This window comes from Phaethon aethereus, assembly GCF_964289735.1.
Source record: "Phaethon aethereus genome assembly, chromosome: 2".
NCBI classification, from domain to species: Eukaryota; Metazoa; Chordata; class Aves; order Phaethontiformes; family Phaethontidae; genus Phaethon; species Phaethon aethereus.
In genome coordinates this window covers 125,844,659-125,867,506 of record NC_138582.1, presented here as the reverse complement: position 1 = coordinate 125,867,506, position 22,848 = coordinate 125,844,659, and the positions used below count along the sequence as shown (strand labels likewise).

General features: G+C 40.2%; 1 protein-coding gene across 1 annotated transcript in view; it reads right to left on the bottom strand.

The window, feature by feature from the left end:
- Positions 1-20,867, bottom strand: part of OSBPL10 (oxysterol binding protein like 10) — a gene marked incomplete at its 3' end in the record, with an annotated part of 112,328 nt that extends 91,461 nt beyond the window's left edge. Inside the window, exon 1 of the mRNA XM_082015385.1 lies at positions 20,554-20,867. Within this exon, the coding sequence (XP_081871511.1) occupies positions 20,554-20,861 (308 nt within the window). The 5' untranslated portion in view covers positions 20,862-20,867. The remainder of the gene's footprint in view (positions 1-20,553) is intronic.
- Positions 20,868-22,848: the final 1,981 nt, after the last annotated feature.

Genomic DNA, 22,848 nt, shown 5'->3' with positions numbered 1-22,848 from the left:
AGTGATGGTGTACGGTCTGAAGTTTGGGGTTTTATTTTTCAGTTACAGGAGAATAACCATAGTACTATTTTTTCTGATTCATTTCTCTCTTATAGCATATTCTTGACTTATGTCTTACCACCTGCTAATAGAAAAACCTATGTATATGGAAAAAGTAAACCTACAAGTGAAAATGCAAATCTGCTACATGCTGTATGTTCAACACCCTCAGCCATGCTGTATACAGATGTAGTATATCACTCCCACTACACTTAAAGGCGACCAGCAGGCAGAAAAACCATCTTCTTTGTTCCTTCGTGACGTATTAGACACCCCTAGGATTCCCTCCTCTTGTCATATAAGCATAGAGATATTAGTTCCAGGTTTCCCTAGTGTTCGTCGAAGAGTCATGCACCAGAAGCACTACCACAAGATAATAAATAAACAAACAAAAATTCATTCATGTAAGGCAAGCAGGGAAATATTCAAAGGTACACAGCAAGCTAGAGGAATCCATAAAGGCATTCAGTCTTCTGTGCATGCTTTCTCAGAACATATTTTTGCATTCCAAATCTTGAAAAGCTTCAGACAGGCACCATTTAAAAATATCAGAAGTCACGTTTGTTACTGAATACCTGCACCGCGTCCCAGTACAACTTATACAATAGTAAGAGTTGTAGTTAGCTAAAGAATAATGCAGCCAGGTCAGTCTTTGGGTAGAAAAGGAACTTTGCAGAGCCATCCATCCAGTGGGAAGGAGATCCATTTCCTCTAAAGCTACGAGCATTACACAGAAACCACTGGCCAGTATTTTCCGCTGTAGGTCTGTGACGGATACACCTGACCCCTATCCGTACTTTGGTTCAGGCTGACTAAGGAGCAACAGGCCTCACACCCTGTGGTGAACCTGCGAGCTGGAAAGCTCCTTGCTCACGCACAAGGGAGTGAAGGTGTCTTGGAAAAATATTTCGAAAGGTGGTTTCAAAACCCAAAAATGCAAGATAACCGAAGTACAGAACAAGATACCAGAGCTAAAATGAAGACATTATCTTGTCTGTACTATTGACTACCAGCCAACTACATCACTCCCTAAGTATTACCAGGATTGGTAATTTTTAGCATAGGCCCGATTTGAGCTCTCCTTGAACCGCAGCTGGACTGCATGCCAGGTGACTCTCGCCTTGAGCGGGGACGCCTCTCAAGGTTTGAGATTCCTTACCTGAGACTAAGAGATCCTTCCTTACCCAAGGCGTAGAGATTCCTTACCTGCAACTGATCCTCCAGTAAATGACTGATAGCCTGATGAACTAATACTAATGAGACATTGCTAATCCATGCAGCTACCCAATATTATTATAAACATTGTATAGATAATTCCATTAGGCATAAACCATTGTCCAAGTCTGAGACTAAAATTGGACCTAGCCGCACCTAGGCTCCATAAGGAGTTTAGAAAGCAAGGGGGTCCACTCTGAAACTCATGACTTCCTTACTCTTTGCATCTCCAGTCTCTGTGTGAATCACTCTAACTCAATTCTAACTCAATTTTCCTTTCTATGTTTCTTCCATGCAATAATTAATAAGGTGAACCTTGCCATCAAACTTAATGAATCTTGTTAAACTTTGTGAAAATTCCATTGAATTTATTGAACTCTGTCAATTTATTATCTTACCTCAATAAAACGTATTGCTTTTCTCTTTTGAGTGAGGTGCACTCCACTCATCTGCAACAAGGTTGCACACATTAGTCATCGTACATAGCAGTCCTGAATTGACAGCTTGTCTACCACACAGAAAAGCTCACTTGCTGCCCTATTATCAATGTTCCAGACTCCTGGAAAGTAAGCTTTTATGCAACTATGTGTTACAACTTTCCCCCAGGCTGAAAACACAGCCTCTCCCACACTAACAACTACTTTACTAATAAGAATCTTGGACAGTCAAGAAAACAGTAAGAACAATTCACACCACTCAGCACCAACAGTCCTGCCAAATTAATTTTCACTGTATTCAGTACTACATCATTTCCATTTTAAAATTACAAAAAAATGTATTTTTCAGGAGCCTCCTACATTACATATGTTTCTGTCAAATCCCTTGTTACATCTTACTGAATTACTGAGAAGAGTCGTATTGGCTGATCAGCTGGCAAGTAGTTACTTTTAAATAAAATTTTACCTCATTCTTAATACAAAAGCAGTCTGCTCTACAAAAAGGCACTTCTCAAAAACTTAAGAATTTCTGTTGTCTTTACAATCACACTAGCTATAAAAGCAATTCAGAAATCACTGATCTAATCCACCCTCCCACACAAATAAAAAGAGCTCCTTTGCCATAACTGAAGCTATGAAGGTCTCAGCTATGAACAACTATGAACCAATGGCTTCAAAAGAGAAGTTTAAATTCTCCACTCTTGCAACAAACATGGCTATTAAAGAAATAATGCCAATAATGGAAATATGATAGCAAAACCAGTTTCTTTTAAACACTGACAACATCACTGCTTATCAATGGTATAAAGCAGAATCACCTGCCCGTGGAAGATCAAACCATAGAACAATAAATTAACTTAAGGAGACAAGCAAAGCATCTTTTAGTGTCTGCTTCTAGTTCAACTTCAGATTTTTATAGATTCTCTCAGGTCAGGTTTGTGCTCTCCTCTTTTTGGTAAAACCAGCATTAAATACATTATAGCAAAACATCAGGCTTTTTACCATGAGATGGGAAATAACATCAAGTTGTGAGGTTTTTATTGAACTTGGAGTCTAATGGTTCTAGCACCAGCTAGAACCCCAAATCTTATTTTTAGTGCCTGAACATTTAGGCTACATAACAAACATCCTCATGAACCTCCATAGTCATAATAACGAAATGCTACAGGGAAATTTGGAAGACAGAAAGATCAAGTTTTTATAGCTTAACCATTTCCTCAACTACCAGTTATAAGCAATTATGTTTTCCTCCAGTTTCCAGAAGTCCTCAGCTTTAAAAATCAGAAGCAAGCAAAATTATTCCACTGCACTACATTCTCTTCAGTAAAGACTTAGAATTTATTTTAATTTCTTTCCTTCAAGTGCAGTTCAAAAAGCTGTTCCTTCTAGCTTTTTTCCTTGTCCCTAGTCATAATAAAAATCAATGCTGTGTTAAGTACTTCTATATTTAACCACCTGTTTGTAGTTGGGGTTTTTTTTATTCCCAAATGTTATCAACTGTTTGCAAACATTCTTAATAGATGCTGTTCCTTAGCTGTTAGTTTCTCTTATATGGCACCTCAAACAGACAAAATATGATTTGGGAGTTTCAGAATGTATACCATTTTTCTGTCCCTTCCCCAACAAAATAATTCCTCTCACTCATTTTATCTGAGACACCCAAATTATAATCATAAATGCCCAAGCAAAAAAACAGGGGAAAAAATCCCAAAAGAAATGTTAGTCCCAACTGAAAATTGGAACCAGAAAGATGTTTTTTTAAACAGCCATTTCTAAAAAACTATTTCTCAAAAGAAAACATTGTGAAGAGGAATTACTCCTTCACTTTAGGGAGCACAAGATAAGTCCTGTTTTCTAACAGAGGTTTGACATTTGAAGGTCGCTCCTACTCTGCAGTGCTCTTTGGTACTCTACTACCTGCTTTCACCACACTCCTCAGTACTCACACTTGTCCTGCACTGCAGCATTTGACAAGGCACCCTTTCTGCTTTTCATTTTGTTCTCAGCAGTGACAAGCAGCCAGCATGATAAAAGGACCATAAAAAAAAAAAAGCCAAAACCCACAACCTAAATACATTTGGAGGAATAAGTCCTTAATAATAGACTAAAACACCAGCAATCATTTTAAGCGTTTCCTTAGACTCCTCTAGTAAAGTCCATACTTGCTGCTATAACTGCAATAGCCAGGCTGCCTACTACTTTCAGTCCCTGAAACAATGACAGAGCAGAAAACGACACAGAAAAAGAATTTCAGGAAGAAATTCAGTAGCAGGGTTTTCAAGAAACAGAACTTCTTCCCCTGAAGGGAAAGATATAACGTAGCCATTTTTCCCTTCAGCAGCATAAACGTGCCACGACTTAACTGAATCTCTGAACCTAGTGTTGCATACAGAAAAGGGGCAGGGGTGAGCAGAATAAGCGAACTGGTAAGTGCAAAATACTCTTTAAAACAGAAGAGACTCATCACAATTAGTCCAAGTACCTAATCGATGACAATGCTATCAGGGAGAAAAACAAATGGAAGTAGCAAATAAATAAATTGCCAGAGCAGAGATCCAGTAGTTTTCACATTTCCACAAGTAAGTTAGTTTCCTAATTCTGGTATTTTCCTTTAAAAAAGCATGCAACTCAGTATTCCAATAATTAAATCCAGTTGAGGGAATTACTTAATGAAAGTTAAAACTCAACATCAGTAGAGTAGGTATTTTCAGTCTCTCAGACATCTGTTCCTTATGTCCTGACACCATCTCAAATAAGCAATCTGTGAGAAATTGCACTATATTTTTTCCTATACCAGCTGCTTTCTCTATTACTACTGACAGTTTCATTAAGCTTTGCAGCTCCCTCAGTTGAGACACCTATTCCATGCCCCTTGTGCTCAATCTGTTCAAACGTCACTTCTGAAAAATCAATTTTTAAGCTCAAGGGGAACAAAACCCAAAAAGGTTTCATGTCATTAGCCTCCTCTCTGGAACCTGAGGTCACAGCTCATCCATCTCTAATTTTTAGCACATGTAACATTTGCGTATCTGATCTCCTTACTTTCAAATGTTTTCTTCTCTTCAGCCCATCTCCTACAGTACTACTCCCCCTACGCTTGCTGGCACAGTATCAAAAGCAAGATCAAGTAAATGGTAAAGGAGAAAGATACTTAGAACATGGGAAGGAGGACAGGTGGATTCATACCATTTATTTGATCCTACCATTTATTTTATCCTACAGATAAACTTCATATTCAACTGCCAATCTGTTTGTTCAGCACAAGAAGGAGCAATATCTGTATATTGCTATATATATATATATCTGCTTATCTATATCTGGTATCTGTTCAGTCCTTTTCCTCAAGGCTTTAATTCTTCCATTTAAAAACTAGCACAGAGAAAAGATAAGAACCTAAGTTATGAGCATAAGGTTTGTAAGCTGCTACAGTTTTCTTCGAAGGTCCAGCTATTTCCTGTGGCTTGCCCCTCAACTCAGAGATGCCCACCAGAACCTCTGTGCCCAAGGAGTGCCCCCCTAAGCCTCCTACCAGCTTGCACAGCCATCTGACCCCTCTAGAAAAGGTCATGCACAGAGGGACACTTCCAGTACTTTTCCCACACAGAGAGGAGTCCAGTGTGCTATGGGGAGCCCCAAGTTCTGTCTAGGTTTGAAAAAACTGCCAGCCTTTAGTCCACAGCATAGCAAAAATACACTATCTACTACAGGATTTCTTTGAGCCAACAACATTTAAACCATCACATTGAATAAAGTAAGCTAGGCTGTATCTGCAGCCTATCCTTTGCCACTGGACCCAGGAGCTGTGAATTAATTCAGTATAGCTCAACTAACACCAGTCTGAGCTCACAGGCACACATGAACTCCAGCCCACATAGCGCTGAGCACCCCAAAAGCAGGGCTGCGGGCAGCCGTTGATGGCAGCCATCAGAAACCACCACAATAAAACAAAACATTCTAGTGTCCCAAAACACAGATATCAGCTGCCTACGCCCCTATAAGCCACACAGGGCACGCAAGGACACAAAGGCTGGAAAAGCACTGGATTACTGGAAAGCTGCGGAATGAAACTTGTAATTTGAACCTCTGACCCCCTGGGAAGGACAGAGCAGCTGAACAAGGCTGTCATAACAGACAGGTTATCAACCACCTACTGTCTGCAACTGATTCTCATGTTTGTACTCGCATCTGAGAGGTTTGCTTCAAGATATTGGCTGTTCTCATAGCTCCTTATGACTATCAAGTCTAAATTAGTACCTTAATTAAAAATTAAGCATAAGAGTACCAGTGAAGTCATTATTTTCCCAGCATAATTACATTTTCACTAGGGTTTTTACTATCAAAACGTAACAACGGGGGGAGAAACAGCAGTCCTGTTAGCAAGTTATTTAATGACAGAAGAAAACTGTGGAATTACAAGTTTCTGGTATTCCAGTCACTGGTTCTGTTTTTCTCATCTAGGAATGAAGCGACCCAGATAGACAGACCCACCCTCAGGTCAGGTGCCCCAGCTTCCACTTCTGCAGAAAATTACCAATCTTCCCCTAACCAGTGCAATCTGGGACTTGGGAGGAGAAAAGGATATTCTGAAATATGCCTCAAAAACATGTTTAGATTAACATGTTTAGAAAACATGTTTAGTCTGGAGAAGAAGAGGCTGAGGGAGACCTTATCGCTCTCTACAACTACCTGAAAGGGGGTTGTGGCGAGACGAGGGTGTTGCTCTCTCCTCCCAAGTAACCAGCAATAGGACGAGAGGAAATGGCCTCAAGTTGTGCCAGGGGAGGTTTAGACTGGATATTAGGAAAAATTTCTTCACCAAGAGGGTGGTCAAGCATTGGAACAGGCTGCCCAGGGAGGTGGTGAAGTCGCCATCTCTGGAAGTGTTCAAAAAATGTGTGGCTGTGGTGCTTCAGGACATGGTTTAGGGGACATGGTGGCATTGGGTTGATGGTTGGACTTTATGATCTTGAAGGTCCTTTCCAACCTTAGTGATTCTGTGATTCTGTAAAGTGCCCTCCCAGACAGAGAGAGAGAGAAAAGAAGAAAAGGAAAAGAAAAATATGAACCACACATTTTATCAGCAACCTCAAGATCCCTTGGATTTCACTATCTCTGTGATGATGGATTTATTTGGCACACTAAACTGCATTCCTTATTGGGTGTGGAACAACTGCAGACATACTGTATGAAGCCTGGTAAGTATTAAATAAAATGTATACATAGACTTAATTGGACAGGACTTGCATGAATTGTAGCTGTAGTTTTTACAAACAGAATACAGAATTACAGAAATGCCGTAGGATGTCCAAAAATGCTTGAACAAACCAAAGAAAATAGAGGCACCTGGCAACGGAGGGGTGGAAATGAAAGTGCAGCATGGTTGCACAGTCAATTTAAAATAAATCCATGGAATTTTTTTTTTCTTAGAGAGAGATCTTCTACAACAGGAAGTAAATGTATTAGTAAAGATTACCGTACTATGTAAGAAATTTTTTTCTCAGTACACATTATGTCAAGGACTGGCAAGTATAAGTAGTTCATATTATGATTATGTGTTTAAAAAAATGGCAGAAAAAGTTTCAAGCATATCCAAAACTACCCCTAGTTTATTTTTAGATCAACTAGATTTCAAGTTGACATCTTTTCAATATTCAGAAGCTATTTTGTTGAAGCCAACTTTTTAAGAACAAGAACATATCAAGAGAAAGATACTGATTGTACTGTATTACAATAATGCAATCCAGTGAGGTTCAAAGCATAACCACATCCCATCAATGGATATTTTAGTATAAATTTTCAATTAGCTGCCTTGAGTCAGCAAAGTTTTATAGAGGTTGTATCACAGTTCACTGACTTCCTTGCCAGACGTTCATAGCTCATCCTTGTTTTGCAATGCCCTGTCCTCAGCAAGAATTATTGCCAGGAGCCAGCAACTCTTCAGTATTATTTTCTAGTCCGCAACTAAAAACATCAAGGAATAAGACAACCCAAGATATAATAACTTTCCTGTAAACTGAAAGATGAATGCTTAGATTTGAATATCACCTTGTAATCAGTGAAAGCCACTTGTGGATCTCAGTTTTACACTAAGAAAAGAAAAACATATATATTACACCTGGCAATGATTTAATGAGGAAAAATGTGCTTGCTTAGAGGATCAGGCACCTCTTGCTCTAATCTCAGTAGTGTAAGCATCACATTTGAGGCTTGTTCAAATTTTGTAAGGTACCTATGGTATTCCTAGATGAAAAATATGAGTTGTTTTTTTTTTTTTAAAGAAAATATGGTGTTAAAATTTTAAAAACGAGAACAGTTGTGCTACATCTTAGTTTTAGTAAGTATTTAATTTTTACTGAATAATGTATTGTAATAATGACAAGGATGCAAGGTCACTGATGGCTTTTTTTGCTTTATCATATTATGGTGTGTTTGAAGTATTAATAACATTTCTAACAAAAGAGACAAGTAAAACAGTTTGAAACACCTTTTCATCTGAAGTGTGTTCATCTTCATCAATCTAGATCAGAGTTATAATACCAATCTAAAGGTCCTATATTCAAGAATCTGGCTTCCTGATTTTTTCTGATAACTGCCTCATGTTCATCTAGCTATTTTTGCCTTGTGGATATATGTACATTATTCGTATAATTTATAATTTTTCACACATAATAACAAGAGCTGATCACCACCTGCAAAAGCAACACAAAGATTTGAAAGGTAATTTCCAGGTAGAGAAACACACACACATGATGTCAGGAGACAGCAGTCCTCAAACCAGTTCTTCATTCCTCCCTCATTCCACACTGAACTACTTATATAAATTCACTCAGGGTATATTCTCTATAGCTGTTCTAGACACAAATTATGATGATATAGTCTAAGTGAATACAGGGCCTACCAGATACTTTCTAGCAGACAAATGCTTTCTGAACACATCTGTTTAGACAGTAATTTTTGTGCAAGTTGATGGAATAAAACATCTGTTTTTAAATTTGTTCTGTGTTTTTACTGTAGTGTTTATAGCAGCTGTTATTTTTCACTTTCCTGATACAGATAATTTATCACCTAGGTTCTCAAAATTGAACCACATGAATGTTGGCATTTCTCCCAACTGCAAGTTTCATTTAAAATATTATTTCACTGATCGAACCTGCTCCACTAGTAATATTCATTCCACTCTGATGTTCAAGGGGCTGAGAACTCACACTGTCATATACAATGGGCTGAGAACTCAGCTATGTTACACTAATGCCATTTTTTGTGAGCTGCACATATTTTTTATATATATTTACAGATAAGAAAAAAATGCAAAAGGCAAGTTAAGGTCTTGTTTTTTGGAATTTTTTAAGTTCTCAGTTTTATGTCTTCCTTTCTGCTTGTTCTTCCTAGCTTTTGAATTTTTTTTTTTTTTTTAATTTTTCTTCTAAATCCATAGTCTAAAAGTTGCTGGTTGGAAAGAATGAACATACTCAAGACGATGCAGTATTTTCTTTACATATCATATGGAAGAAAATACAATAACAAAGTAAGGATCTTGCTTGCAAGATCAGCATGCTGGTTTATGTCCATCTCTTCCACTCCAACTAGTTCAAACAAAGCTTTGCAGAAACCAGACCTTTCTCAAGCTGCATCATTCTAGCATAGTCAGAACTTTTCAGCTTTCTGTGCCACTACTTTGCAGTTCAATAGGGTTTGCCTTACCTTTACTTTTAGAACTATCAATTCATTGACCGAAATGAGAAGTTTAAGTTTCTACGTTTGGTCTCTATCCTGACAGTTGATATGCTGCCACGTTCACAACAGAACAGAGTATTTTGTCAACATTGTTTCTTAGAAACATACGTAAAGAGTCCACAGAGTCCCTGAGAGGGTGGTTTCATCAACATGTTGTGAGATATGCAGTGTATTAGCCATGATCCTTCTGAAGAAAGCATATTTAGATTTGCGAGCAACAATTACTTCCAAAGACTTTATGCATTAGCTTGCTGCATTACATATATGTATTTCTAAAAACACTGTTCTACAAAAATCCAGATTCTCATTGTTTTAATCAGAAATGAAGAAACAATACTTAAAACCTTTAACAGGAAAACAGTTTCATCATCACACATGCTTGAATTCCCACATAAACAATAATGTGTTTAAAAGGGCAAAGATAAGTCTGGCATGTTAATATATATCCAGGTGGACACCGTCAGTAGCTTCCTCTGGCTGCTATTCACATCAGTCATCTACCAGGCCGAAACGAGCTCTGCTACAGAAGGTAGCAGAGGAAAGAAAGCAAAACCAGAAAAATCATCAACTGCACTACACATTCTGCAATTTAGAAAATTATAATTTCCTCTCTGCTTCTTGTGTGCCACTCTTATGGCAGTATTAAATTAATAAACAAGAGCAAATTATCTCACTTCAGTTTCCAAGACTTCATTCTGAATTCATGTTATACGATTTCCAGGCTTTTGTTTGTTTGTTTGGGGTTTTTTTGTTGTGGGTTTTTGGGTTGTTTTTTTCAAAGTGCTAAAGGTCTGTCCTTGTGCCGCCTTCAGTTCAGTATATGCTTCTTTCTCTCCTCTGTTTCTTCCCTTTCCATGGCTCCCTTTCCCTCCATAGTCCTCCTCCAGAGGCTTTAACTCCTTTTTTAAACCTCTCCCACCATTCTACATCTCTTCTTTCCTCCTTTTTTCTATTGCCAAACTACCCTCTCCTTGCACTTGCATAGTAAAAATAAGATCAGGTTTGACACATGAACCCAACAGTCACAAAATCAAAGCCTACTAGCCAGGTAAGATAAAACATAGGCAACAGAAGAAGAAAAAAAAAAGAAAAGAAAACAACAAAACACAACCACCACACTACATCTTATGGTGTGGAAGGCAAATCTTCCAACTAAAAAAAAAAAGGGAGGTGTGGGGAGGAAGAGAGAAAGAAGTGTTTATTCTGTTTCCAAGAGCAGGAGTTTCTATAAAAAGCTTACTGTGATAAGGCACAAAAAAGAAAAACTACCACACACCTTCAGGAGAGGTTTTTGTGCCAGTGCAAAATGCCCACATGCTTGCAGCAATGAACAACACATTTTTTGCTTCTCCATCTTGCCAAAACTTCAGTACCTTTTTCATTATTAAGTTCATTATCTTCCTTCTATCACCATGATAAAAGCAGTATGGAGAAACCTGATAGAACTCTTCTTCAATTCCCTGCCAACTCCAAATAACAGCAACAGGCAATAAATCGGCCATTTCCCATCTTCCCTCTTCCCTCCCCATCCCCCCCTTAAATTTAAGGGGAATAATAGCAGAACGTTTGGTCTTTTACTAGGAAGGTTTTCTTCATATTCCAAAGGTAGAAAAACTCACACACCTCTCTCCTGGTGAAGTCAAACATACTACTCTAACTCCAGTGCATAGATTTTCCCACGGTGTCAATGTGTCCCTTACATAAAAGCATCATCCTATCTCAGTTAAAGATGTAGCAACCAATATAGCTGTAAATGGCAGTGAGGTTCACAATCCTGTACATAAGATAAATGCAGAAGCTTTATCAACAGAGCCCCAACTTGTATTTATGCACTTCCTCTAACTTTTAAATATACTGTTGAATGACCAAGAGAAGTTGTCCTGTCACAATTCTTAACTGTGCTCCAAGTCCATTCTCAAGAACATCAAATAAACATTACTGACTTATTTTATAAAATCTCAGGAACCTGATGAAAGGCACACTATATAAGGTGCAGCTCTTAATACTGCCAACAGGTAATGTCTAAAAGGCTGTGTAGTTGAAGCAAAGCCATTTCCCAAGTCACTGAGAAATAATGTACTTCATATATGAACTTGTAGTAGTAACTTTTGTATTCAAAGCCACAGAAAAATATTAATTTAGGGATGTCAACTTACAACTGCCCAACTGTAGCCTAAGGTCTTTTCAGTCAAATACTGAGTCACCTGCAAATGTTGTAAAAAGCTCTTGAATGGGTGCAGACTAAGATACAAAATAGCAACCACATTTAGCCTGTGGAAGGGTCCTGAAACAAGCACGAAGCATACGGCAATTAATACCATGTATCAGTGTGGTCCAGTCTTATTTTGAAGACTAGTACTCCAAATTTTAAACTGTAATTTTATCAGAAAGACACTACCAACAAAATTGTTAGGTTTCACCAAGCACATAGTGAACGATTCAAAACACTAAGGTTGATCAATACTTGGTGCACCTAGCTCCGAAACCAATGGGAGAGTTCCCAGACTGAAGGGAACGACACTGTGCAAACATTTTAAAAAGTATAAATACAACAGCCTAGTTAATTGCATAAGCCTCTCAGCCTATCCAATGCTCAATAAAGTAACACAACAGCTGATACAGTACATTTTTATACAAACAAAACCTATTTAAAGCAAGACAAAATTAACGCCAATCAGTATACACTTAGTAAAAACAAATTTCTTCCAAAGAACCCGCTAGGTTTCTGATATCACAGGTTTGCTTCATAATATTAACAGCATTGAAGCAATGTTCTAATTCAGACAGCACTGAGTTTTAAGTACAATAAAAAAAATGAACAAGGCACATTAAATGCATTGAAAAACAGTTAAAAGATGGAGCCAGCCTCAAAATATAACTAAATTAGGATCTTTGAGTAAATGTATTTCTAATAGGGTACTTTGGCAATCAGTTCTTGGCTTTGCAGCATTTAGCAATGACCCAGATGGAAAAAAAAAATTTCCATAAAGACTGCTGATGACATGTAAACAAGCTATCATCAGCAAACAACATGCATTCCAATACTGTCAAAATAAAATCATACATCTAGTGACAACAAAGTCATAATTACAAGATAGAGGATTTACCTGGAAAAGCACTGACTCAGAGAAATTCAGGGTAAGGAAAATCTACTGATTATTTTGTCCAAGTAATTTTTCCAGATAATAATCAGTTTCCTCAGCTATATTTTAAAATTATTGTCTTCTGTAAACAAATAATTAACTACTATTTTCACCCCCTCAAAAACACACCATGAGAAAGTCCAAGACACATCACTGGGGATATGCAAAAACATGCTACCATGAAGAGAGCACACTGCAGGGAGACAGCTCCCACAGCACTCTTTTTCATCACCTTCCCATCCAAAAAACATAGTTAAGTGCTACTCTTCATTTTTGACACTTCTGGCACTCATTTTGGTAGCACTATGCCACATGCTACTGGATCAAGTAGTATACCGGATATCAAGAAAAAACAGTGTAACAAGCATCAGGGTGTTGCGCCACTGACAGTTTAAGCAAAGCAAGCAGGAATTAAGAAGAGCGTGGGTATGAAGATCCTTGTCTGCAGAACCCAGGGAGCACCAGGGAACATGAGGTCTCAGTGTTGTGTGTAATTAGACTAACAGTTAAACTGATGAGGCAAAATTAACAACCTACTTTTCAAAACATAAAGATGGAGACCTAAAAAGCAAACGGTCTTTGAACTTTTTAAGCAGGGAATATTGATCTGGAGGAGATAGGATGCATTACCTCTGTATTTGATCCCCAATGCAACCACAACTGAAACTGTACACAGTTCTGGTGTCCATGTGTGAAGAAAAACACTGAAATACCAAATCATAGTCAGAACTATCATAATTACTAAAATTACTGGGAGATCTGATTTGCAGCAAGAAAACTCCATTGGTCTAGATACTCCAAATACAGACAAAAGCCAACCTAGCCCGCCCAAAAAGACTGCACATAGCAATTAACTTTGATAAGATATCTTCAGTCTCATATACAACCAGCACAATGAGATTCAGTGAAAAGTTGAAGTCTGACATGTATTAAGAACAACAGGCAATTTTTAAGCAGTGATTAAAGCTGGGCAAATTGTTCCCATAGCTATGGTGAAGAATCCTCTATCACTGGAAGAAAAATTCTCAGATATATATCCAAAGAGAAACACAAGTTTAGGTGGAACAGAAACCAGGACAAATTCTATAGCTTGTGCTACAGAACTGGGTCATTAAGGACCTATATTCCAAGATGGCATTTAATTAGTAGGTAATTTAAAGTTAAAGGAAGAGGAGAAGTGCAGTAGCATTTAGACGGCACTGAAACATTTTTATATGCAACAGTTAAATACTAAGCAAACTTTGCCTCCCTGGATTAGGTTCCAAAAAGTAATCAGACATCTCAGTAAGATATCCACAAAAGCCTACAAGATCTAAAGCACCATGCCAAGATACTTGAAAATAAAGTTGTGGAAGTGTATTAGGACCAAAGAAATAAAAACTCAGTATTTTTAGGTGAACTAAATTCAATACTTTTTGTTTCATCATTCATCATAATACCTATTTAGCAAATATAATTTTACATTAAAAACTAATCTTATGGCAGTTTTTAGCATACTTTTCACTTCGAAGGTTCAGTCTTTTAAATACATCATAAAGAACGAGGTCAGAGTATTAGGAGAAGCTAAAGCCCAAATACATTCTTCTTATTAAACAATTGTTTTAAATATAAAATGACCGGTGAAATCTTTTTAATACTTTTCTTGTATACCCATAAAAAGACTCCAGGCACATTACTTAGTTTAACAGTTTACTGTCACTTCTCCTACATGAACAAAATCCATATTCATAAACTGGTGGGTTTTGTTAAATGAGCCAGCAAGTGCATGTGTGCTCCCTCTAACCACATTTATCATTGCGTTGCTAAGCACAGAAATCACCATTCAGAAAGCCAGCAGCAAAATGAGCTAGTAATAACAAAACCTAGATACGGGTAAGTAAGTGCTTCAGCGTTAGTGCCAACTGCCACTTCTTTTCACTGTCTGAAAGCTTAAGTGTGACATCTGGGTGAAAGGAAGACCACGCTCTATTTTGCCTGTCACTTCATTCCCTCTGGTACAAGACTGCTGCTCAGCTTTGATGTGCACTTGCAAATACCAAATATACTGCCTGCGTGAAAATGCCCGAGTCTCATTTGTTTTAAACAGATTTTTCCTACATTATCATCAAGCATCTTACGCATTAGCTTATTATGCTTTATATCAATCTATCCTCTGCAAAGGCATAAGCAGCCCTGACACCATGCAACACAAGCAGCTGAGGAACAAAGAACTTGGGTTACCTGCCTCGGTACAAGAGAAACGTCCATGGCAGTTCTCCAACTAGAATCCTCATCTCCACAGTGCAAAACAATTCCTTAACCACAAGACCATCCTTTTCAATTTCAGCCTGAGGTTCAAAGTTGTCTTCTTGCAAATGTTCCTTGTAAGGATCACTGAAGGGAAGAGCATGATGGATTTCTCAGCCTCCCTCTTACCTTGTTAAAATTCTTTCTCTGACTTTACTGTTTCAACAGCCTTCTCTATTCTCCCAGTAGGGCCGGTTTAGAGGCAACAGCAAAAGCTATTCAAACTAAATCAACCAGTTCATGATTAAACCAGCTAGGTTTAATCAACCACTAACTAAACAAAGACAAAGTGCATCTTAACTGAAAGTTCTAATTTTCCTACAAAGAAATTAGGGATATACATGTAAAGAGATTACTTTTTCTATTTTTACTTTTTTTTTTGCTTGTTTTTTAAAGTGAGCATTAATGATACTTACCAGGAAAAAGTTTCAACAGCAAAAAGTGAAGGAAGGAGAGGAGTCAAAAAAGAAAGCTCACATTTGAATGTGATCATTTTTGCTATATAGACTTCAGGATTAAGAAAAAAAGATTAGTGCCTTAATCCAAAACAGAACTTACTAATAACTGTTTTTTTGACATTTTGAATTCCAAGTTTATTTGAAACTAATGTCATACATCTTAATTTCAATACTGTAAGATATGCAACTCCTGAGTGTTCAGCATGGAACAGTAACCCTGTTCATTTGTTCAACAAACTAAAACACGTTGCTTTTAAGTAGTTTCTCTCTCTTCCACATTGCCTCCTACTACAAACAGAATCTACACGTGACGGGACAACATAGCTTCTGCTAAAATCTATTTTGCAGGTAAATTCTTTAATAGAATGTTAGGCTAATACAATCAAAATGCCTTGAAAAGTTGCCACAATTCTTAACGAATTATAATCAAGGTTCCAAAATTTAAGGAGCAGATTTCCAACAGAAATCTTTCAACAGAAGAGAGAAAGTTGCATCTCCAGCTCCTTAAAATACAGTCTCCCCCTTCCCAAACTCTGCAAATAAATCCTGGATGGCATTACAATGCTACACAAAGCTCTGTATAGATATGCCAGAGACACACTAAGACAAAAAGACACGCAGTGGAAGAGTTGGTGTTAATCTGATTCTAGTAAGAACACAAAAAAATTCCCATTTCAGCAAACTTTAAATAAGCACATGGTTATTTTCTCCTTCTCAGGTACTGTCTACTGTTACAATCCTGACACTATGGTTTATTCTGTGTTAAAAAAACAGTTTGTTTCTCTAGGACAGCCTTCCCTCCCAGCAGCTATATTGGTATACCTATACAATCATAGTTATATAGTTTGTTCAGTAACCATTTTTCTTACACTGTAAAAAGGCCACAATTCATTGCTAGAACAACTTGATCGATACCACTGAAGAATCAGCAACTACCAGAGGTGTTAACTACCTCAAAGCTCCACAAGCAGATATGTCAATTCCCAAACTTCTGCAAACAATGGGCTAGCTAATTCAGAAGGAGGGAGAGGGGGATTATTACTGTGTTTGAAGCATATTCATCAATTCCCCTTCTAAGAAGTCACAATCTCTTTCTCCAGAATATATATAAAATAATAAAAAAAAATATACATACAGATTTTTGTAGGCACTATAGCACAAAACAACGTTGACATAATTTGGTGACATACTTGGAAAACAACCCTCCCATAACAGCTACAGTCAGAGTAGCACAGAGCCAAAGAAGTCAGCCCTAAAGTAGCACTAAAGTCTGCTGGCTTCTAGCTGCTGTTTGGGACACTGGAAATAAGGGTCCTTCTGTGATGGTAGTAGTCAGATTGCAACTGTTCTCTGCAACTACACAAGCAAAGAGACTAGACCACAGCACTGCAAAGCCCAGTAAAGGAAAGACTGAATGCAAAAAATCCCCAAATTGCCCCAAAGTACACTTTTTGTTGACATTCAAAGAATGCAGCTAACCCCCAAAAGAAGTCTGGTGGTGCCCAAGCACAAGAAGTTCATTGGGCACAATTCATGCAGACTGGTAGCACGATATATTTCTCAACTGAGAAAGGACACAGGAACAGGCCAAAGTAATGCTTTAGAAAACACCTGGGCTATAGAATAATTTATACAAAGCAGTTCAGCTCAGAAAAGCAACAACAACATCCATCAGCTGCGGCTCCATCTGTTGTTGTTACAAATCCAAATTTAAGCCCCAGCCCAAATGCAGATGATCCAGGGGCTTACACATGCTTGCAGTACAAAACCATACAAGCATAAGTACTAAAAACATTTTCAAGGAAAAAGTGGGGAGAGGGAGGCAGACCACACATGAATTTCACATTACCTTCGGCAAACGGAGTTTCAAGACTTTTTACAACATTTTACCCATCTATTCAAAAACAGGATAATAATGCCACAAGCAATAAATATTTCATTCATATCAAATTAACTCATGCAAAAGAGGTTTTGCATGATGTGAGACAATTCTACAGAGACATATTTGTCCATCAAACTCACACAACTCCCATTTAAAACACAAGCTACTACTCTCCCATACACATAAAACAAGTAAATCCCAATAGAAATGCTTTGTAACAGTCCTTCAATTCTGATAACATAATTACTTGTAATTTCACAGTAAAGACAGTCAGATGCCCAGATGTCTCAGACCAGACACAAGTGTTATTATGTCAAAGTCTGTTTGGTTGAGATTAAGTTCCGCTCTCTGCATTCTTACTTGTGTAAATCCAGAGAAAGATCAGACTTTAGTGGAGACGTTCTAGATGCCCAGTCCCCTTAACACCTTTATCACACAACAAACTGCCTCAAAACAACCAAACAAAAAAAGGAGTGTTTCCTTCTGCTTGTTATAAAGGTGAAGAAGAACGTCACTCATTTCCAAATCACATTGTTCCTGAACCTGCTAGAACAGATTTCTTCAGTAATCGACAACAAACCCTCAGAAATTCTTAAAATAATAAGCAATGCACTTCTCCAGACTAACTGAATGCAAGGCCTTCAATTACTTCAGTTAATGCTTATAAATGCAGCATTATGCTTCAGTATTCATACTCAGTTGCCTCATCCAATATAAGACTGTCTTGCGTACACCTGTTAAAGGACAACTGATTAAAAAGTGACACTAATTTATTATAATTCAAATGACAATTATTTCTTTAGACTTGCAGAGCCTACTCTGCACAGTAAGTCATAGATAACCCAGGAAAGCCTTTCAACTTTGATACCACACAGCATAAGCTAACATTAAATACATTTAAATTATTTAGGCTAATGGATAAAGAGCTTTAAAGAAGAACATTCCAAATCCATGATCACAGAACTCTTAGTTCTTGCTTTATTTTTCTATTTTATTTATATTCACGCCATCTGGCTGTATTATTCATGAGGTTAAACAATCTTATGTTTTTTCAGATGAAGTAAATTCAGAACTAATTTGTATTATCATTCAGTATCACATACACTCTTGATGGATTTGCAGGTACCAGCTATGAAGTCACTTGCCAAACCTTATAGACTGAGCTCCTATTCACAGAAAACACACTCCATGGCAAATATGCAGAAGACCAAATGGACAACCATGCTCGAACCCCTGGATCACTATTCATTTATTGGATGTTATAAGAAGACCAACTTTTGTAAGCCTCAAGTTTCAACTGTTCTGTTTAGAACTTGTACCAGATTCCCCATCCCAAACAACTGATACATACGTTGACAGAGCAAAATAACTGAACAAACTGAAGTTACTAAGCTAAAGAGCTCCGTGTCATCATGAACTACTTGCTTAAACAGCCAGATTCACAGAAGATAAAAATGGCAATTGACAACGTATGGTAAAGCAGCATTAAAAAAAGTGTGCTAAAAATAAACAGACATTAATTTCCAAATGCTATGGTAGAATTAAGTGACATTTATCTTTTTTCCCTGATGTTTTCTGATAAACGTATCTTGACATACAGAGATTATACATGCTATTTCCAGCTGTCCACCTTATCAAAGATCTAATCTGTTCCAAAATACAACAGGCAGTTCTAGATCCAAAATTTATAAGCAAAAACTTCTATTTTGTAATTTCACCAGATGACATGAAAGTGACCCTTAAGATAACTCACAATAAAAAGACTTACCATTTCCACAAAAAGAGATGGAGGTGTCAGGGGAAAAAGAAAGGCGGGGGGCGGCACTTTTAATGTTTCGCCATGCATTTTATACCTACATTTTAGGCATCAAAACGTGTTTATTTGGTTTTTAAGCAAAATTACAGGAGGACTGCACAAATCAACAAACAGATACAAGTCTAATGTGAATCTAGCACAGAACTGCAGTAACAAAATGACACTGAAGGGACTTCTCTGTGTTTACACTGAAGCAGTCGAGTTTTACGGAGATGAGTGTGTATCCAAATCATACCGGACATACTCATTATCACTCATAGCTGGCATATCTATGCATGTCCTCCCGTGTATGGACTTAGACCAGCTCCTGAAACTTTTCAGGAAGTATTGCTACAGTACTCCTACCACTGATTTAGCCCCACACAAGTCAGCATCGTAGCATCACCGGCATTTCTGCAATTTAACTGTTACTTATAAATACTTTAAAATTACTGTCAGAGCACCAAGGACACGGCCATTTCCATGTTCTTACTGCTTGGGATCACTTAATATAAGCCACAGAAAGTTTTGGTAGGTTTGGGGTTTTTTCTGGTTTTTAACGGTTTGTGCAGATGTTTGTAACTAGTCCTATAAATGTTCTCTCCATAGCATTTGCTTCTCTTCAAAACCATCGCTGCAATGCCTTACATGAAAAAGTCAAGTTTTAGATACTCATCCTCATCCATCCATTAAGAGAATAAAATTTAATAATGAGAAGTAAAACAGCAATAAGATGTCTTCTCTCTTGATTTCAACAGATCCCAATACAGCATTATTAACTCCCCAGTCTGGCTTCAACTCTGTAAAAGATTTTGCACTGAGACACTAGATTCAAAACCAGACCTTCCCAGAGACTTCCGCAGATGCACATCAGCCTGTCCACACCCAACAAATTGCAGGACCAGGGCCTGTCACAGTATCAGCATAAATTAGGACTTGTCAAACAGGAAGGACATAGCAACAGAAGAGATCTTACTAAACACACAGGTAACTGTTTCCTCTGTCCCACCCGTAACAAAAAAAATAATAGTAATAATCACAACCGTGGCATTTTTCTCATTTATTTTGTGAGGCTCTCGCCCAATTTTTCATTCCCTAAGTTATCCAAGATAACTTCACAGAAGGAGACTAAGTTGATAGAAAATGAGCTTAAAAAGGGAACACGGCCGGGAGAACAGCATGTGCAGCATTATTCCTCCCCTGTCCCTGCCCGTCCCTGCCCGTACCTGCGGCGGCAGCGCTGGGAGCCACCGCTCCGGCCGCGCTGCCCTGCGCCCGCCGACCCAAACACCGGGCCGCCCCCCGCTACCCGTCCTTACGCCCAACTGCTTCTTCGGTTGGTAAAACCAAATGAAGGAAAGCGGGCACGTAGGGGAAGGGAGCCTGGCCTGGGGCAGGGCTGGCGGCACAGCCCGGCCTACCTGCCCGCGGCGGCCGGGGAGGGGTCGGGGCGGCTGCACCAGCTGCCCGGACACCATCTTGGGGACGGCTAGGGGTGAGGAGCGGCGCCCGCTGGGGGAGGGCGCGGCCCCCAGCGCCGCCGGGGGCCGGCCCGGCGGTTTACCTGCTCTGCCAGCCCTGCAGGAGGTTGGTGTATTTGCTCAGCGTCCCTTCCAGCACCGGCTCCCGCCGCCTGCTGCCAGGCGCCTGCGCGCCCCCCGGGCTGGCCGCCGCCGAACCGGGACTGCTGCTGCCGCCGCCGGCCCCCCCGCCTCCATCCAGCCTCCCCGCGGCCGCCGCCCGGCCCGGCAACCCGCGGCTGGCGGAGGAGGACGAGGGAGACGAGCCCGCTGACGTGGGGCGGCTGCTGCTGCGGCTGCTGCTGTTGCTGCCGCCGCCCTCGCTCGCCGCTGCTGCCGCCGCCTTCTCCATTGGAGCGCCGCGGCGGAGGCTGCGAGCCCCGCTCCGGCCGTGGCTGCTGCCCGTGCCCGGCAAAGCCCTGACTCACAAGCGGCGCGGAGAGGGGCGGCGCCCGAGGGAGAAGGGGCTGGGCCGCGCCAGGCGAGGGAACCGCCGGGCCGCCTCCTCGCTAGCTGCCGAGGGCGGCTGGGCGGCGGGTGGTGCCCCGCGGGCCGACGGGCTCCCGCCAGCCGCCTCCTCGGCCGCTCCGCCTGCCCGAGTCAGGGGCAGGGCGCTGCCGCGCAGGCCCTTGCGCGTGGGCGGGTGCCACGCACACAGAGACGGGGACATACAGCGAAGGGGGAGAGGCGTGACCTACGCGCAGCCTGCGTGGTGCGCCGAGGTGGCACGCGGGAGCGCCCAGGCGCTCCGAGGCAGTGACACGCACACACGGGCCGTGTGAGACGGAGAAATGACCTCAAAAGAAAGAGTGCCCAGCACGCAGGGGGCGGGGCGGACGTGCAGGTCCACAGCCACGCAGGCTGGTGACACGGGGAGAGGGTGCTCCGCGTGCACATTGCAAGGCCCTCGTCCCTGTGGCGAGGAGAGAGGAGAGGCCGGCATGTGGGGCCCGGCAAACGCCATCCGTGGCGGGCCTCATGCGCACACCACATGGCGCACACACTTGTGAAGAGTAAGAAAAGCGGTGGCTCTACTGGGGTGTACTCTCAAAAACACCGCTGGAGAGAGGGATGCCTGGTATGACTGACACTCACAAAAGCTGTGCCCACCAAAGCATAGCGCTGGAGGGGGGATTTCTTGGTACACTGCTGCACATCACCACCCATGACCACAGAGCATGACACCGAGGAGATGACTGTCCATGGTACAGTACACCGTGGTATGCAGTGCAGTGCTCACACACAGTGAAAAATCAAGATGTAAGCAGTGTGCCCAGCAGTCGGGAAAACGACGGTCTTGCCCAGCACACAGCATATACTACTGCACATAACATATATCAATATACCACATCAGTCAGATCATTCATCCAGACTTTGTAAAAAATACTATTGTGGGTTAAGTCACATCTCCTGAAAACAGAGGATGTAACCCCAAGATGCCTGTAAAAAGCTAAGCAGATGCTTGCACAGTCAGCTCAGTACAAAGCTATGCGGTTACATTCCCTCAAATCCATTCTATGGCCATCCTTGCTGCACTAGCCAAGCGCCTCAGTTTTGTTACAAAGATGTAGTTACCCTTGTTGGCGTTTTATAACTGAAGACCTGAAATACAGAGGAGCTCAGAGAGTGTGAGAAAATAGGAAATGAGCTTAGCTCCTGTGCTTTAACCCTGTGGGAAGTTTTGCACTCCTGTATACTCAAGATTTTTGGAGTGTACTAAACGTCATGCGCCCTCTGTGTTCCACACGTCAGTAGACACTCAATCCATCCGAATTCACATACAGTTAGAGGCCTTTGTTCCCCATATAAATGAGCACAGAGAGGAGAGCTCCTAACTTAGATTCTCCCAGTTTTATCTCTGGAAAATCCTACCATATGTTGTCGTGGTTGGGTAGCAGAAATGTTGGGCAACCTGATCCTGAATTTTGGGTAGTTAGACTTCTCATGTTGTAGCTAAATACCGAGGCACTGCAGTCTGGAAACTTGAATTTTAATTTAGTATTTCATTGGCAAAACATTTAATGCACACCTCTTGCAGTACAAAGTTAACAAACTCAGTTATTTTTTAAACTAAAATAGAGTAACTAATTTTTCAAGTCAGAGCTGTTACTTAAGATGTTCATGTAAAATTCCCCAATCATTGTTTACCATGGAAAGAAACTCCATGAACACAGTCTGAAAATCCTCATTCTCAGGCTCAACTCCACTACTTCCGATGGCGACAGTTTTCAGAAGACATTGGAATGAACAAGGCATGCTCCTTCAGAAAGCTCAGACCCTGCTCCCTGGAGATAAGCATGAGACCCCTGCATTTCTCCTCATAATCAGTTACAATGACA